Consider the following 18,348-nt stretch of genomic DNA (forward strand, 5'->3'; position numbering starts at 1 on the left):
GCCCCTGCAGAGGTCTTTCATGTTGGGTTGGTGAATGCCCAGGATGGGTTGTCATGTCTTTTTTCTGAGATGTGGGAGAAAGGTAGCTGTGAAAGAGGAGGTGGGGATGGAGCCCCTGCCTCACACCTCAGCCATCTTCAGGAGTTCTTTGAACACTGCTGCTCTAATCCAGCCCCGAGTTTCCTTTGACAAGATCATCTTGGGGAAAGAATTATGAAAACTAGTATTGCCTTACCCTATCTTTTCCTTCTCGTCTGGGGGAGTAGAGGCCTAAGACATATCAGAAGTCCAGAGTAGTGAAACGCCAGTCCATAAGTATGGGGCTGACTGAGATTTTGTTCAGCCTGTGGCAAGCCCCTGCTTGCAGGGAATCATTCTTTGTTCTCCAATTTGGCAGCCAGGGCTCTGGGACTGACCTTAGGCTCTTGAGTGCCATTAGTTAGCTTTATAGTTATGTAATCTCCTGGGTCATATTTTCCTATAAATTGGCAATGATCATAGCTGTCATATTGGTAGATTGTTGTCATGAGGCAATAGGAAGATGTCTTGAACTTCTAGTAAGCACTCAGTCAGTGCTTACAGTCAGTGCCTGCTCTTGTACATGTGAAGCAGATACTTGGGTCCTTCAGTGCTGATACCTGGGACACACCTGAGCCATCCTATCCCAGGACCTCAGGCAAGGAGAAGCCATCCCCTCTCTTGGCACTGTAATTATGTTTTCCAGATGCGTATTTCCCACCACCTGATAGACATTCCATCTGGCAATCCCACAAACCCCTCAAGGTTGTCATATCTAAATTGGAAGTCACCATCTTTTTTCTCCTGTCTACCTCCTCTTCCTGTTTTTTTCAAGGATAAACCCGTGGTCAGTCTGGGTCCCCAACCAGCAGTCCAGGAGCCCTGTGATCATCTTACAGGCCTGTGATCAACGTCTTACATCCCATCTATCACCTAGATAGTTGGTATCTCTTCTTCCAGTGACCCACAGCTCATATTCCCTTGGTCTGTAACCACCGCCCGTTTCCATCTCTGGAAGCTGCCAGAAGGAGTTTTCTGGCTGCCAGAAAGAGTTTTCTGGAACACAGTTCCACTAGGACCCCTCCTGCTCAAACTGTCCTTCTCCATCACCCACAAGGGACAGTGAGCCCTCGGGATGGCATGCAGTCATTCGCCTTGGGCCCTTTCTGCCTTCCCTGCCAATCCTCCTGTGCCTCCCGCTGTGTGCTCCCACAGTTGCGCTGCTTCCAGTCCTGAAAGGCCAGTCCCTTTGCTCTGTCACACCACAGCTGATGCAGCATCCTCTGCCCTCACTGCCCTTCCCTAAGTCTGCCTCTTAGGTGGTGCTTCCTGGACATCCCCACATTTCACCCATTCTGATGGACATTTCCCCAAATGTAACATCTCTGAAATCAGGACAGGCAATGGCTTCTCAAAATTTAGTTGGCAGGATTTTTTTTTCTTTTCTTAGTGGCAAACAGAATAAAGGTGTACCATAAAATCAGTGGCATTAAATGCAGTGCGGTTTGTATATTCCCCTATTGTGGAGTTGATTTTTTTTATTGTTGTTTGTAAATAAAGAAATAGTGGGTTGATGTATCCACTAAATTCCATGTTGCTTTAGGATAGAGACTGTTTTCCTCATTTTGCATTCTGTGTACCAAGCACAGAAGCTAGCAGGTAGAAGAAACTTAAAAAGAAAATGTTTTGAATGAATAAAGTAGTGAAAGAATGAAGCCAGGGAATCATGATCCATCCTGGGCAGACATGCTACAGCATTGTGACAGTCTCCGTGACAAAGTGGCTTTCTGTTTTATGCCGCAGCATCACTTTCTTCCACGTTTCCTAACTTTATTAAAAACACATTCATTACTTGAGAGCAGGAGAATGTAGGTTTGTTTTAGGCTTAGGCAGTGTATTTGGACTTCCCCTCCCAGGTCTGAACTTGACAGGATCATCCCAGCTTCAGGACAGCTCCCCTGTTTCTACAATCATTTCTTGACTTAATGAAGTAGGGTGATGTGGGGACTCTTGGCCATACTAAGCCCTGTAAGTTAAATGGACAAGGGAGGTCTTTTTTGGGTTCTATGACCCACTTTTCTTGGAAACATCGCCTTGCTCCAGTGTCTGATCTCTTGGGCCTTCCATTCTGGAGAAAGCTGTTTGCACAGTACAAACTCCGCTGAAATCAAATTAGACCCAACATGTCCGTTTTTCCTTAATATGCCTTTTACTTTATCGTCTCTCCTAACCTAACCTATCTGTGCTTTTCCCAGATTTAGTCGTCAGAACATTGCTTAGTGAGCTGAGACCCAGAGCAAAGGCTTGGGGTGGTAATTCATCCCAGGTGGGGTGGAGCTTCATGCCATCTCCACCACAGCTTTATTCTGTTGTTAGCCTATCGCCCTCTGGCGTGTTGGTAATGATAAACTCTTTTCAACAAACAACTTTCAACTCTCCTTTTTAAACTGTGAGGACCTTCAGTCTCCCTTCATTTAGCACAAGCTGACCCTTTCTGTCCTTGTCACAGCCCCTCATGTTTGTAGCCTACCTTACATGGTTGGAGTTTGTGGTGAGCTGCTCCATGACAAATAGATGGCAGCTGAATTCCATTGCTAAGTCTGAGTCAGTCAGTACCAAGAGCAAATAATACCTTGGAAAGATTTCCTGAAGATAGTCTTGTTTTAAATTTAAAGCACAACCTTCTGGAATCAACCAGCTGCAAGTTTACATCCATCACTGTCTGTATGATCTTGTGCATCTGATCCATATGGTCTTCCTGAACCAAAGTAGATGAGAGTACCTCCTCATGACCTTGTCAGGGAGACCAAATATGTAATCTATCAAAGCTCTGAGTGCAGTACCTAAGAGAGCATAGGTTCTCAGTAGGTGTAGTCCTTATTCTGGGATGTAGGTACTCATTTGCTCACTTGGATTGAGTTTCTTCCCTGACCTCGGTCTCTGCCATCTTAGCATGTCTCAGATGTGTGTCCTTCTTTATGCTGACTGCAGTTCAGTCCTTCACGCTGAACACTGGGTGTGACTGGGAAGAGAAGTGATGACTGACTACCAGTGGAAGAGTGAAGGGTGGTGTCTGGGCTCTGCTGTGCCCAGGCCCATCTTTTTCTGTCTACATTTCTTGATACAGATAGGTCGACCCTCTCATTTACAAGTTGCTTCCACACACCTTGGAAGCAAACCAGGAAGAGGTCAGATAGCAAACAGGATTTGATAGCAGCCCTTTATAAAAACTATACAGAGCACTTTGAATCTCACCTTCAAAAATCAAGTGAGGGGTGTCTGGGTGGCTCAGTTGGTTAGGTGTCTGACTCTGTGGCTCAGGTCATGACCTCATGGTTCGTGGGATTGAGCCCCATGTCAGGCTCTGCACTGTGACAGCACAGAGCCTGCTTGGGATTCTCTCTCTCCCCCTTTCTCTGCCCCTCCTCTGTTCTCTCTGTCTCTCTCTCTCAAAATACATGAATAAATTAATATTTAAAAAAATCAAGTGATAACTTCACCACCATGTACCAGAATAGATTTCTGGTAGGTCAACTAGTTGTAGGTTAACAGTGATGCATATAATTATAAATATCTACAAACAGTATAAGTGAATGTTAATCTCATAATGGGGAAGGGGGCATGTAAGCTTGTAAAACCAACAGGAGAAATTGCCTAAAATTGAGAACTTGTGTCAAAATGCATCATAAAAATTAAACCATCAAATGGAAACAATATTTTAGTACTTAACGACAAAGGATTAATATACTCTTATGTATCAAAGAATTGTCATACAAACAATGACATTGCTAACACCAACAGAAAAATGGTCAGTATTTCTGTTGGTGTGCTGATATATGTGCACATACATGTTTGCACATGTTTATATGTAAATATATTAAAATGCAAAAATGCATATGCACATCTGTGTAAGTATGTATAGAGAAAAGACTTCCATTGATAGGAAACACACTAAAATACTAAGTTATCTCTGGGTTGTTGGATTATATATTTTTTCTTTATGTTTCTCTATATTTTCCTAATTTAAATTTTTATTTGTATTTTTTTCTTTATACTGCTCTACATTTTCCAATTTTTTTTACAGTAAGCATACATTTCTTTTATAATCAGCAAAGTTCTAAAATAATCCATTTTATTTATATTTCTGTGCTTCTGAGTAAATCCTTTGACCCTAAGTATTCTCCAAAGTAAACAAAACATTTAAAGTTAGTTGGTAGTTTATTAGATGGACACTTGATCTTTGAATGGTTTTCTCCATAAACCTATGGAGAACCGTTACTTTTGTCACCTATTCTGTCTTCTGGAATCTTCTGTTTTCCACATCTGATCTGCCCTAGACGTCTTTGCAGTTCTTCTTACCTTTTCATTTTTGTTTTATCTGCCTTGCTTATTTAGATTTCACTTTGAATGTAGAGAATGCCCCCTTCCTCTATATTCACGTTTAAAAAATAAATGCTGGTGTAGGACAATTCAGAGTGGGCCAGAGTTCTTGGGAAAGGTGCAGGAGGGGCACCTTGTTGGGTACTGACCTCATCAGGATGCCCAGTGCAGGGCCTGTACGCATGGGGTGAATGTTCCTACACAGCACAAATCTGTGCCTGCCATTGGTGTTCATGACTTACATCCCTGGCAGGCTATGAGCTTAGAAAAGCTGGAACCTCAAAATGTCTTTGCATTTGCCTTTCAAGCTGTGCTTCCTAATGGGACTCAATGGTTGTGTTTTGAATTAAGTGAATGATTGAATTCACTGAATTATTGAAAACTATGGAAATTGTGTGGTAGTCTCAAACTTATTATAAGAAAAATTAATATGAACTTTAATTGTTTAAAGCCTGATTCATGCTTACCCACAGGAAAAAAGAAAGGAAAAGAAAAAAATTTGTTTTGAAACAAATTTTTGTGGTCCCAATTGGCTCTGCTATCCCAGCAATCACTTTTACATCTCAAAACAAAATTCTGTAATTCTCTACATTGTCATCAAGGCCTCCCTGTGTGGCCTGCCAGTCCCTCACATTCAGAGTAATTAATAAGCTAAATAATTTTTCTTTGTGGAGTAGTTTAGCTCTATTCATATCAGATACTAATTATCTGTTGTCAAATGGAACTCATTTCATTCAGGTTACAGGCACCAGGGACACTGCCTTGGGAGGGAGGGTAGTGCAGAGAAAGGAGCCTGGGGAACCCAGCAAGCCATCCCTGTCTTTTCCCTTGTAGTCACTCCTTGTCTGGGCCTGCAAGGGCAGCTTCCTCATTGTCAGAGGAAGGAGGTTGGCTTACCTATTTAAGGACTTACTTAGTCCTCACATTTTGTGTCCACTTGCCATTGGGAGATCTATTTTAGAGATGGAACAGGGAAAACCAAGATAATTTTTTAAATGCCTATCTATACAAGAGATTAGCTGAAATTGCATTTAGGTTGTTAACAAATCCTCAGCAATTAGGCTTTTTTTTTTTTTTTTTTTTTTTTAAGAAAATTGTATTCTTGGGGTGCCTGGGTGGCTCAGTCAGTTAAGCGTCCGACTTCAGCTCAGGTCACGATCTCACGGTCAGTGAGTTCGAGCTCCGCGTCGGGCTCTGGGCTGATGGCTCAGAGCCTGGAGCCTGCTTCCGGTTCTGTGTCTCCCTCTCTCTCTCTGCCCCTCCCCCGTTCATGCTCTGTCTCTCTCTGTCTCAAAAATAAATAAACGTTAAAAAAATTTTTTTAAATAGAAAATTGTATTCTTAAAAGTAAAATTTTTCTTCTGTGACATTGTGACAAGGGAATGTCACATAGCAACCTAAGTGAAGTTTTGGCTCTCTCGGATTACAGACTCTGCCATTTTCTCCTCATTTTATCTGGAGAAGACTTTTAATGCTAACCATAGCGTCTTTGCTGATTTTAGAGGGCTTATTTTTAAAGCCTCAAATACGTTTTCTACTTAAGTCATTATGGACTATTTTAATAGCTACTTAAAAATTCTCTTAAACCATCATAGATGGGATCAAAGGAGATAGCTATTATTTCTTTCCCAGGAAAGTGAGATTTATAATTGACACCAATTTATTGCCTGTTTTCCCAACAAAGCAAAATATGACTATTAGTCTCTCAATTATGTAAGAACTCTGAGGACTCCAGAGATTTTGATTGATAGGTTATTAGTAACCAAAAATATTCAAGTTTAAAGATGATTAAAGCTAATATCAGAAATGAATTGGCATATTGCTTATCCCATTACACAAAACGAAATGTGTAAAAGCCATTTCAGTTTCAGAGCTGAGTAATGGCCTCAGTGGTTTCAGATTTATTTTAAAGACAGATTTGGATTTAGGTAATATAATTCGTCTTTTTTTGGTGATACCATTGTAAGAAGTTCCACTTATTTTTAGTATTTTTTCTCCTATGGTAGTATCTTAATCCTGCTCCTGCTAGCTTAGGGGAAAAGGAATAATTAATTGTAAGGACACCAGGGTATCCGAGAAACCTTACAAGTCATTGGAAGTAAGGACTAAAATCCATTAGGAACTAAGGAAGCACCTACCTTCCCCTCATCACTCTCCTGGCCTCCATTCATCTCTGCATGGCAGCTGTGTTAGAGATCAAGACTAACCACCACCCCCCCCCCCAAAAAGTTTTGCTTATTCAGTAGGAGGAGTCATAGCTCTCAAAATATAGTCATACACATGGCTATGGCTTATTACAAAGAACATATACAAAGCAAAATCAGCACAAGGAAAAGGTGCATGGGCAAAGTCCAGAGGAAACCAGGGACAGGCTCCAAATAGAGTTCTGCAGGATGCACTAGGTTTTCCCAGTGACAACTCGTGACATGTGCTGGCCAGGGAAAGTCCTTAGAGACCCAATGCCCAGGATTTTTACTGAGGACTGGCTAAGTAGGCAGCCTCTGCCTAGTATGTACCAAAATTCTAGACTCCCAGGAGGAAAGCAGGCATACAGCATAAGCCATATTGTTTGTGCAGTGAGCCACTTTTAACAGTTATGGAATGACAGGAACCATCCATATTCCCAGGCACCTCTCTTTCAAACAAGCCATTTTAGAGATGGCAGTCAGACCTTCTGTGTTCACTCTTCTCTGCACAGGAGATGCACTTCATCCCGCCCACCCCATACTGTCAGATAAGGTGCTGGCAGTGATGGCTAGCAGCAGCAGGTTCCCAGGAGAGAGAATTAGCCCAGCTAGGAATGGGTATCTACCTGGTTCCAGGCAGTTATGGCCAGGGTCACCTAGTACAAGCATGGGTATTGGGAGTTATTTTTGTTTGTGTAGGGACTGGCAGTTGGTTTGGGAATTCAGGAGACACTCCATCACGAAGTCAGTCATAGGTATGCATGTGTGGAAAAGCCTCTCAGATACAATGTAGATTTGATTTTGCAAAGGCCCTCTTAGCGGTGGCATCACAAAATAATACAAAATACAAAATAATGATTCAGGCCCTGTGAACCCAGATTTTGGATCAGATTCAGCAGGCCCAGTTGCTCTGAGGGAAATAGGGTAATATGTAGGTATTTATTCGTATAATAACAGTGAGGGCCTAAGATAATTCTGTAATAGATTTGGATACTTTATCCTTGGGTATTTTACAATTGTTCATGAAGTTTGGTTTTTACTATTCTAATTTGAACCAGTTGGGCTTCATGGAAATCTCCCGATTCTTCCCTCAGATTTATATTTGTAGAAGATGTACAAGAAGAGTATATACTTTTACAGTATTCCTACTTGTTTAGTGTGGTTTTGTTTTATTTTTTGGTTACAAACTTTCTTGTTAAAACTTTCAGCCCATACTGTTGAAGATTCTCCTCTGTTTTTGATTATTTCTTAATTTTTCCAGTAGCATCCATAAAGAAGCTCTGATATTCCTTGAAGCATGGATATCTTTTGTCTGCTGGAGGCTGGGTGATACAGGGCATTAAGGTGACCTTGGAGGCAGTTCCCATAATTGGGAGACACAGAGCCTCTGCACAAACCTATTTCTGGATGCCCTTGGAAGGACTAAATGTCACCCAAAGAATTTGCTGGAAAACTCATCAGGTCTACTGCCTGTATATAAAGTGTTTCCAGATCCCTTCAGCCAATGGAAACCACCACAGAAATGTCATCCTACCCCTATGTGATAGAGCAGCTCTGACTAGATGCATAATAATTTAGTACTGACATGCACATGTGCACACACACATGCACACAAAGTATGTATGCCAGGAAGTTCAAACCCAGTGCTTCCTGTTAGATCCTGACTTTTCTTTTGTTATGGTTCACATGTGGATGATGCTTCTTTGGAATTAGGTCAGAAGAAACCCTGCAGCCTCCACACTGTGAATAGCAGACACTGTTGTATATGCACTTGAGCTTCCTGTGTGTGGGTCTGGTCTCCAGCATGGCCAGGGTGACTCACACTCTGTGTGCTGTGCATGTCAGTGGCCTGCAGATGAATCCCTCTGATGCCAGGTGTAGGCACCTTCTCCCAGCAGCATCCTCAGGCTGGTTTTTGCTTTGTATCTCAAATATCTTTGACATAGGAAGAGGGACAGCAGTCATTCCAGGGATATTAGGACTTCTCAGGAAAACAGAAATGTTTCCTTGTGAATTGAAAACAGAATGTAAACATAGGAAAACATTTCACAGGCCCCTCAGAGCAGCTGAAGGGCTTTTGAAAACTAGTGAATCTGCATTTGGGTCATGGCCTGCCAAGAAAAAAGTCCACCTCAGATGAGGTGGATTTGTATGCTATTATTTCAGGATACCCTGAGATAGCATTATTGATTCCCAGGGACCAAGGATGTCATCTCCTTGAAGGAGGCCCATTCTTCATATCCTCTGCAGTGATCTACTCAATAAATGTGTTAGCTGACTACTATGTACCCTCAGAAGTAAGTCTTCAGGATAGAAGAGGCAAAACTCAATTATACTAAATAGTTTTAATAATCCTCTGAGCTCCTTGTCACCCTTCTACATCTTTGGGGCTGAGGACCCCTACTTTGGGGAACACTAACATCTGGTGTAAGGAAGGCTGAGCCATTCAGTATAGGCCATGCTGCATAGACAGCAATAGGAGAAATGATCTTTTAGACAGGGCAGTGTTTTTTGTTTTTTTTCTTGGTGGTTGTTTTTTTAATGTATATTTATTTTTGAGAGAGAGAGACAGCGAGTGGTTAAGGGGCAGAAAGAGAGGAAGACACAGAATCCAAAGCAGGCTCCAGGCTCTGAGCTGTCAGCACAGAGCCCAATGTGAGGCTTGAACCCATGAACTGTGAGATCATGACCTGAGCCGAAGTCGGACGCTTAACCTACTGAGCCACCCAGGCGCTCCAGGGCAATGTTTTTTTTATTGTGACTTTTACCAGCCTTTCTGAGGGAGAGGGTGCTGCAGGATGCTCCAGGAGGCTGCCTAGTGAGAAGCCTGGTTTTTATTCATTAGCACCCAGCACGGAGAGTAATTGGTTTCTGTGATAAAGAGCACCATTGATGTACATTATCTTTCCCTGGTCTTAATGCTGTGTTATGGGTATTGTTGTTAAATATTTCACCTAGATTTTAGGGACCTTAATGGGTCTGGTGGGTTAGAAACAAGTATTCTTATTATTGATTAGTCATCTTAAATTAATGGATGCATATAGGTTTTGTGAGAAATTTACTAATTAATATATTGTTTAGTTACTGGAAAGCTGTCACCACTCAGTTAATCATAGCTGCAGTTGTTTTATTAGGGTGCTATACCTTAAGTGGGTGTATGGTTTGCTCTGTTAGCCAAATTCAGATCTGCATTTGTGCAGGTCACATAGTCTTATAAATAGGAATTGAGCAACTAGGTATGTTGGTTGATGGAAGGATGGGACTGTGACACAAGAGGCCCAGTCCTCTCAACGACCTGCAAGGGGTTGGCATGCAGGCATGTAACATTTCTGTTGCATCTTTTGTCTTCACAGTGAGAGAAAAACGCAAGAGTCTCTTCATTAACCATGTAAGTGAAGCTGTCTCCTTGTGTTCTTCATAATGATTATACTGTGTAAAGAGCTTAAATAACCATGTCTGTAATAGGTGCAGATGGTTCATGTATTTTATCAGTACATGGAAGAATGTGAAGAATGTTATGATGTACTCACTTTGGTTTGTAATTGGACAAGCATGGCTTGATATTTCCATTGCCCCAAGTGTTTTTTCAGAAGCCCCAAACTGCAGTTGTTCATGGGAAGATGTGTGTGAACAACACCATAGCACATACTATGCAGGTACAAATGAAAGCCACTTCTTTTAAATTCCTCGTTCTCTCCTTCTTCTACCCCAACTCCCAAATTACTATTTTTTTTGTCTGTAACTCACTTCTATTTGAATAAAGACAGAATTGTTTCAAAGAGGCTATCTGCCTCCACACACTCTTTCCTCTCCTCAGTTGTTATTTATAGATCCTCTAGTAGAGTTTATGTGTTCTTTTGCTCACAGAAGAATAAACTTGATAACTCTTTAGTTTTAAAAGGATTATAAAAATTCAGCTCTAGACTTTTGGCCGTCCCGAGCTGTATCTCCATCCCCTGCTGGCCAGGCATAAAGTGTCCCTGTGAGCTACTTTGTTGTTCCTCCTTGAACAGCAGATGCAACTGGCTGGCTACATCTCTGCTCCATTCATCCTCCCACTAACCTCCCCACCTCATGATACCCCAGCTTGTACCCTGCAGGAGTGTGGAGACCTGCCACTTTCCTCTCCCTCCACATAGATGTCTCTTCATTTAGGAAGGAAAACTGTCTCCATGAGGTATGGAATGGTGAAGTAGGTAAAATTTACCAAAATAAGTGTGCTATATATGCTCATACTGAAAAAAGGAATGATATATTTGACCTTACAAGGGTTTTTCCTCAAAATTTCTAGACTGTCTGTATGTATTTGTCGATTATGAAGTATATGACACTGAGGCTGTGTTAAAGAGACTTATAGCTATAATACTGCCTTCTCTGACCTTAAGAAATCTGGAAAAATGCAGTTGAAAAGAAATTCATAAGCTGGGCCCATGCTCTCAAGGGGCTCCATGCTTGGCCATTAGGAGGTCAGTAATTCCTTCTTAGGCAGTGTCAGTGTATATATGCATATACAATGTTCAAAGGGTCAGAGAGGGGGTCTGTAGTTTTTTTTTCAGATTCTTAAAGCATTCATGACCTCTTCCCTGGCCTTCTCAAATTTTGAAGCATCAATATGTAAAGCATCTCTGAAGTTAAATGTTATGTCACAAGGAAAATATATACCTTTCTTTAAAAAAGTGGTATATACCTAGACATAGAAATTTGAGTGATTTGAACTAATTTTATAAATCCTTACTTTTCATCTATTTGCCTGCTGGATGCTCTTGGATACTTTCTGACTCATTAGCACGTCTGCCAAGGAGCTTGCAAGGGAAAGAGGAACTGATACTGCAGTCACGCTACCTTTACATTGCAGCTGTATTAAGGTGTTTTGAAAAAAGAGGAAGAACATGCCACCCTGTTCTGATTGTGGCTAGCAAGACAGAGTTGTGCTCTCATAGTGCTAATCTGAAGATCTGTTTTTATATTTTCTCCCACTTAACATCACACTTTGTGTTGTATACAGACATAGCACACACTGAGTAAATATCTCTTGGGCTCAGAATATGGATTAGAGTGGTGGGCTATGTGTTGTAACCCAGCTCAGCCCTCAGACTCTTACTATAAAACCTCTCATATCCTGACACAAGGAGTGAAATCACACAGTTGTTGAAATCTGCTCACATGTACTTGTTCATGCATAAAAGAAATCTCTGTGCTGTCTTATATAACAGATGACTGTGCAACAGCATGACCCTCCAGTTCATGAATAGACCAGTTGCAAAGTAGCATATTGGCTCTGCCTGTGCTGGGAAAAGCCATTGGAATGTGCTATTCCAACCAACTGAAATGTCATTTGAGTGAAATTACTGCAGATTCATTTAGGCTTATAAACCAACTGTGCTTTTCAGATTTTGAGACACTTGGGTGTTATAAGTTAGAGCAGTAGACAAAGGATGAGTCATCATCAACAGTACAGTCTATTGAGTATTTTGCCATGTTTGTGCCAGGCTGTTCTAATTGGTTTAACCTATTTACTCAGTAACCATGCTGGGTAGGTACTATTTATCATTTACATTTTACAGATGAGGAAAGTGAGGCACAAAGCAGTTAGCCAAATAAACAGTGGAACGAGAATTGGGACCCAGGTGATCTGGCTCCAGAACTCCCCTCTTAGCTCTCATCCCTATATACTGTTTCTCAGAGGATGTTGCCAGTTCTTGCCAGTTCCCATTTGAATAGAGGTTTAGCTTCTTTATCTGAAGTTAGAGATCATTTAATTTTTATGGGATAGTTTGTAGGACTCATTTCTGAATACAGGCCCTAACCAAAATTTGGTATCTAATTTGTTGTTAAACTGTGGAATGATGGTTATTCTTTGCCCTTGCTTATAAAACACTTTGTTTTTTATTTGCTTTATTGTGAGGGATATTGTTTCTTTAATTTCTCCGAGTTTCTGAAGAACCTACTTAGTACATGTTGCTAAGATAATCTACAAAGAGGCTACTGTTTAAGAAAAATGAAAGCAGTGGCTATAGGTAAGCCATTTGAGAATGGTGGGGGTAGTCAGCTCCCCTCCTGGATAATGATGACTTCAGGGGAAATAACTTCCACCAAGTGGAGAAGAATAAGATTTTTCTGGCTCCTAGCTATTGGTACCTTAGTAAGTGACAGGAGTAGACTTTGGGAACAATCTATAGGGAAAGGATCTACAGTAGAGAATGGAACCCCAGGCTGGAAAAGAGATGGGCCTTTAATTGCCTGAGAAGAGTTAAGACAGTTATAAAGGAATAAGTAAAAGGAGGCTGCTTTTAAAAGAATTATTAGGGGCGCCTGGGTGGTGCAGTCGGTTAAGCATCCGACTTCAGCCAGGTCACAATCTCGCGGTCCGTGAGTTCGAGCCCCGCGTCAGGCTCTGGGCTGATGGCTCGGAGCCTGGAGCCTGTTTCCGATTCTGTGTCTCCCTCTCTCTCTGCCCCTCCCCCGTTCATGCTCTGTCTCTCTCTGTCCCAAAAATAAAAACGTTGGAAAAAAAATTTTTTAAAGAATTATTATAAGTTCTAAAGCTTGAAACCATTTGAGGGTAAAGTTCTCTGGTATTTTGACAGTTAGTTAAATTAGGGTGAATTATAAAGATTAGTATTAGAATCATCATCTATATTTTAGATGTAATTAGTATTAACAGCTGTAGGAAAATTTAGTACATTATGAAAGACCCTTAGGTTATTAAAAGAGGGTGGGCTAAAGAGCTTTACTTAATGCTCTTATTCAACATTTGCTAAAGTTTTGGCTTTGCTTTTTAAGGTTAGCTACTTTAATGAATCTTTTAATTAAAATGTGAAAATCTCTGATTATAAATTGCGAGTAGCATTGCAAGTATCTAGAGTCTGGAATCACTTTTGAAACTTAGGGAAAACTCATGCCTTTTACTTTGGTCTAATTTTTCTATGACATCCTTTTGCTACTTGGTGATGGCATACCTAAAGTGAATTGATCATTCTAAGAAGTCTTTAAAAAAAAAAAAAAAGATATAAAAAGAATGAACAGGAAGTTGAGTGGCTGGCCTACCTTACTCTCATGCAAAACTGTTACAGTATTTGTCTTAATAATGAGACAAGTGATAGTTCTAGGAACTTGGTGAGAGAATAAAATAACTAAAGGGTGTTATTTATCAGTTAAGCAACAGGCACACTTTTAGGTGGACTTGGAGCCAAAAGTATTTTACTCAAGTCCTAGACCTACCACCTCATAACTTGGGGACCTTGAAAAAGTGTCCGTCTCATAGAATGGGTCATAATTCCTGGCCTGCCTGACTCAGATGATATAATAGAAAGGAAGGTGATTTGCAAACTAATTTTAACACTGTATAAATATGCTGATGTTATTACTGTTACTGTCTATTAGAGTATAGGTAAATTCTGTTTAATTTTCCAAGTTCAGTACCAAAACTGATGAAAGTCTTTCTGGTATTTTGAGTATGGATATAGTGTTTTCATAATTGTTAAGATCAGAGTGGAATATATTCTATTCAACTTTGTTTGAGAATATTATTGTAGAGAGTTCACAGTCCTCTTAAGTAGTAGAATTCTGAACTGATTTCTGCCTTCTAGCTTTGAATGGGATAAGAGTAGATTCCTTCTAAAATGTGTCTCTTCTGGCTATACTCTTCATCTGTTAACCCATAGAAGCCCAAGAATGAAGTGAGTTTGATTCAGGAACTGAAATTTTAAAAATTCTAAATCTTGTTTTGCTTCTTTGGGAAATTTGCTCTCAATATAACACATACTTATTGACTAACTGTTATGTTAACATCAACATAATATGCTTGGATGGTATGAAAGAAGCCTCATTACGATTTTAAACTCAGTAAGAATCTAAAAGACCGGGAAGATTAAGGAATCCAACTTACATTTTGAAATGACTTCAAATTTATAGGAAAGTTGTAGTAATACAAGAGTACAGAATTTTTACAGCTCACCACGGGAACCTTAGATACTCTGGTTCTTACACACTCGTTCACTTGACACAGAACGCTGAAGTAGTGGACACAGTTTGTTATATTCTCTCAGGTTTCTTTTAGAGTGTCTAGAAATAATAATGGTGTGCATACTGATAATGTTGAGATAAATGAGAAGTTTGTGTAGGATGTCAGGTCTTTGAATGTCTTGGTTATGTATATAGAGCACCTTTTCTTGCCCTGTTTCTTTCATGTTTCTTCCTACCCACCCTTCCCTTTCTTCATTCTGTTACTCTAGTTGTGTGGCACAAGTAAAGTGAGGCTTGTAAAATGTAATGCTCTGTACAAATATAGCTGACAGGTGGAATTGCTTCCCTGGTGCCTTCCTAGGTCATTTTGAAAACTACATTATCCTTGTTAAGACAAGTGAAGGGGTCACTGAAACAGTGTTAGGCTTTGTCCTAGAAAATTCACAGCATGTTGTCGGTGGGAGTTGCTGTGTTTGAAACCCTGATCTTTTGTATGTACTGTTAGGATCTCTTCTGTGAATAAGCCAGCACAAATTCTTGATGACGGTTACCTGGTTTTCATATTGCTTAGACATTGCTATATGGACAGAAGGAGCTGTTCTTATAGGACTTCAGTCTGTGACTTCCTAGTTCCTTTGTTGTCATTCACTAAGGGTAGAGGGGACACAGCTGTTCCTCACGTGAGCCAGACAGGCACCCTCCTTACTATGCCACTTTATTTTTCACTTCCTTGCTCTCTTAACCTGTTTCAACTTCATCACCTTGCTTTGGGACTTCTGGAGTAGAGAAAGCAAAGAAAAAACATGAAGTCTGAGAATGAGCAAGGACTTTGCCAGAAAAGCCCTTCAGGAAGCAGATTGTCTTTCCTCTTACCTTTTAAGCAGAGGTTCCCACTCCAGCATCTGTGTGTTACAGTCTGCTCTTATACTTTATATAAACATTGTTATATATATATGTATGTTATATAAAGTTATATGTGTTCTATAGTTATATATGTTATATAGTCATATAAGCACATATAACTTCTACACACATTTATATTTAACTTTTTTTGAAAAAATTCAAACTTACAGAAGTTGTAATAATAATGCAATAAATTCCCATATACTCTTTACCCAGATTCACCAGTTTTAGGCCAGTGTTTTATCACTTTATACCCATCCTCTGATCATTATCCAATATTATTTTTTCTGAATGTTTGGGAGTAAGATTGTCTGCATCATTCCCTTTACATCCTAATACTGTACTGTGTATTTCCTAATACCAAGGGTATTCTCTGTATAACTACAACGTTGTTATCAAAATCAAGAATTTGGAGCTCCTGGATGGCTCAGTCAGTTAAGTGTTTGATTCTTGATTTTGGCTCAGATCATGATCTCATGGTCGTGAGATCGAGTCCTGAGTTGGGTTCCATACTGGGCTTGGAGCCTGCTTGGGATTTTCTCTCTTCCTCTCCCTCTGCCACTCCCCTGCTTGTGTGTGTGTGTGTGCACGCTCTCTCTCTCTCTTTCTCTCTCTCTCTCTCTCTCTCTCTCTCTCTCTCTCAAAAAAAAAATAATAATTATGAAAACAAAAAACAAAATCAAGAATTTAACATTGGTACAGTTCTTTTTAATTAACTGGCCATAGTCCAACTGTGTTAAGTGGCTGCATGATAATGTCCTATGTAGCTTGTTTTTCTCCTGTACTGATTTCAATCCAGAATCACACATGGCATTCACTTGATGTGCCCCTCAATGTCCTTTAATCTGGAGAGATCCTCAGCCTTTTCTTGTCTTTCATGGCATTGGCATTGTTGAAGAATACAAGGCCAGGTATTTTATTTTATTTTATGTTATTTTTAACAGACTATTTCTTATTTTGGATTTGTGTGAAACATTTGCAGCCAGACTACTTCATGGAATCCTCCCTTGTCCTTCTTAGTGCTTCAAATCTGGAGACACAATATCCATGTGACTTCATTGGTGATGTTGATTTTGATCACCCTGCAAGATGCTGTCCAGATTCTCTACCATGTATTTAACTGCTTTTCCCCTGCCAACTATTAAGGAGTCTGTGGGCCATGCAAACATCCTTCTCCTTATCTCCATCCCCAGATTTAGCATCTAGTGATCATTCTTGCTTGAACCAATCCTTATATTTTGGTTGGAAAATGCTAATTTTCCGCCCCACTGCCTCCTCCCCATTTGGCAGTTGTCATTCTGCTCTCAGGGGAGAGCGCTCTCTTCCTGTCCGCCCATTCTACCGTCCATCCATCTTTAATATGGACTTCTGGATTTCTGGGTTTTTTTCAGTGATTTATAGCCATTCCTGTCTTTAATTATTTTGATGCTCACATTTCCCTAGATTTGTCTAGTGGCAATCTTTCCAAACTGGCTCTGTGTTCTTGTGGCATGCCCCTATCATTTCTTTCTCTCTTTCTCTGTCTCTTTCTTTCTTTCTTTCTTTCTGGCACCCTCTTGCCAAATTTTTGGCACAGTAAGATATTCTAAGCTCATTTTGTCCTTCCCTGGGTCCGCCCTGGAAGTAGCCATTTCTCCACGGAGCCCTGATTTGTTTTTTCAGCCGCAAGCAGTATTAGACACCCGGATCTAGACTTCATGTGTACTCATTGCTGCTGTCAGCATTTCTAGCTGGCCCACTCAGCAGACATATTTAGGAAAGAGACATTTTAGAAATCATTAATTTGTACTGATGCCTTAATTTCCAGTTCTAGTCCATCCTATCAGGTTTTTTTCTTGCTTTTGGTTTTTGACTATTTTTTCCTTTTGTGAAAAATTTATTTAATAATTATTAATTTAAAAAACAGATTTATTGAGGTATACTTTACATGTCATAAAATTCACCATTTTAAAGTATGCAATTTAATGGCTTTTAGTATATTCATAGAGTTGTGCAACCATTACCACAGTCAATTTCTGAACATACTTATTTACCCCAAAAGAACCCTTGCACTCCTTGGCAGTCACTCTCTGTTCCTCATCTCCCCCCAGCTCCTGGAAGCCACTATTCTGCTTGCTGCTTCTACAGATTAGTCTGTTATGGACATTTCGTATAAATCTAATCATACAATATGTGGTCTTTCATGACAGACTTCTTTCACTTAGCATGTTTTCAGGGTGCATCCATATTGGAGTGTGTATTGGAACTCCACTCCTTTTCATGGCCAAATACTGTTCCATTGTGTGGATAGGCCACATTTTATGTATCTGATCACCAGTTGATGGACATGTGGGTTGTTTCCACCTTTTGGCTATTACCATCAGTGCTCCTATGAACATTCTTGTACAAGTTTTTGTGTGGACATATATTTTCATTTCTCTTGGGCATATACCTAGCAGTAGAATTGCTGGCATATATGGTCATTCTATATTTAACATTTTGAGGAATTGCCAAACATTTCAAAGTAGCTGGTCTTTGATTTTTAATGTTGTATTTGTGGTCTTATGAATTCAGTTTTAAACTCTGATCAACAATAAGCTATTTGTTTCTTCAACTTTTCTACAACTTTTATTTTTTTAATTTTTCCTAAAAGAAGAAATGACCTTCTGAAGCCAGAAATGTTTTTAGCAGTATAGCTGCTTTCATTGAGAATTCTGAAGGGATGTTGCTTAAGAACAACTTGGTGTAGCAAGAAGACTTTATTAGGAGTCAAGTGGCCTGAATTCTGATTGTTCTGATATGCTTTGTGATGCCTAGTTCCTGTCTGACTTGGGGAAATGCTTTGCTTCTGTCACCCATAAAGAGGAATGATATCACTTGTCTCCCAGAATTGTTTCCCAAGATAGTTATGAATGGA

General features: G+C 40.1%; 1 protein-coding gene across 6 annotated transcripts in view; it reads left to right on the forward strand.

Annotated features, from left to right (window-relative positions):
- Positions 1–18,348, forward strand: part of CCNY (cyclin Y) — a 317,495-nt gene that overhangs the window by 248,202 nt on the left and 50,945 nt on the right. For all 6 annotated transcript variants that reach the window (XM_019834206.3, XM_045061122.1, XM_019834207.3 and 3 more), the window contains one exon: positions 9,938–9,972. In XM_019834206.3, the coding sequence (XP_019689765.1) occupies positions 9,938–9,972 (35 nt within the window). The remainder of the gene's footprint in view (positions 1–9,937; positions 9,973–18,348) is intronic.

This window comes from Felis catus, chromosome B4, assembly GCF_018350175.1.
Source record: "Felis catus isolate Fca126 chromosome B4, F.catus_Fca126_mat1.0, whole genome shotgun sequence".
Taxonomy (NCBI): Eukaryota; Metazoa; Chordata; class Mammalia; order Carnivora; family Felidae; genus Felis; species Felis catus.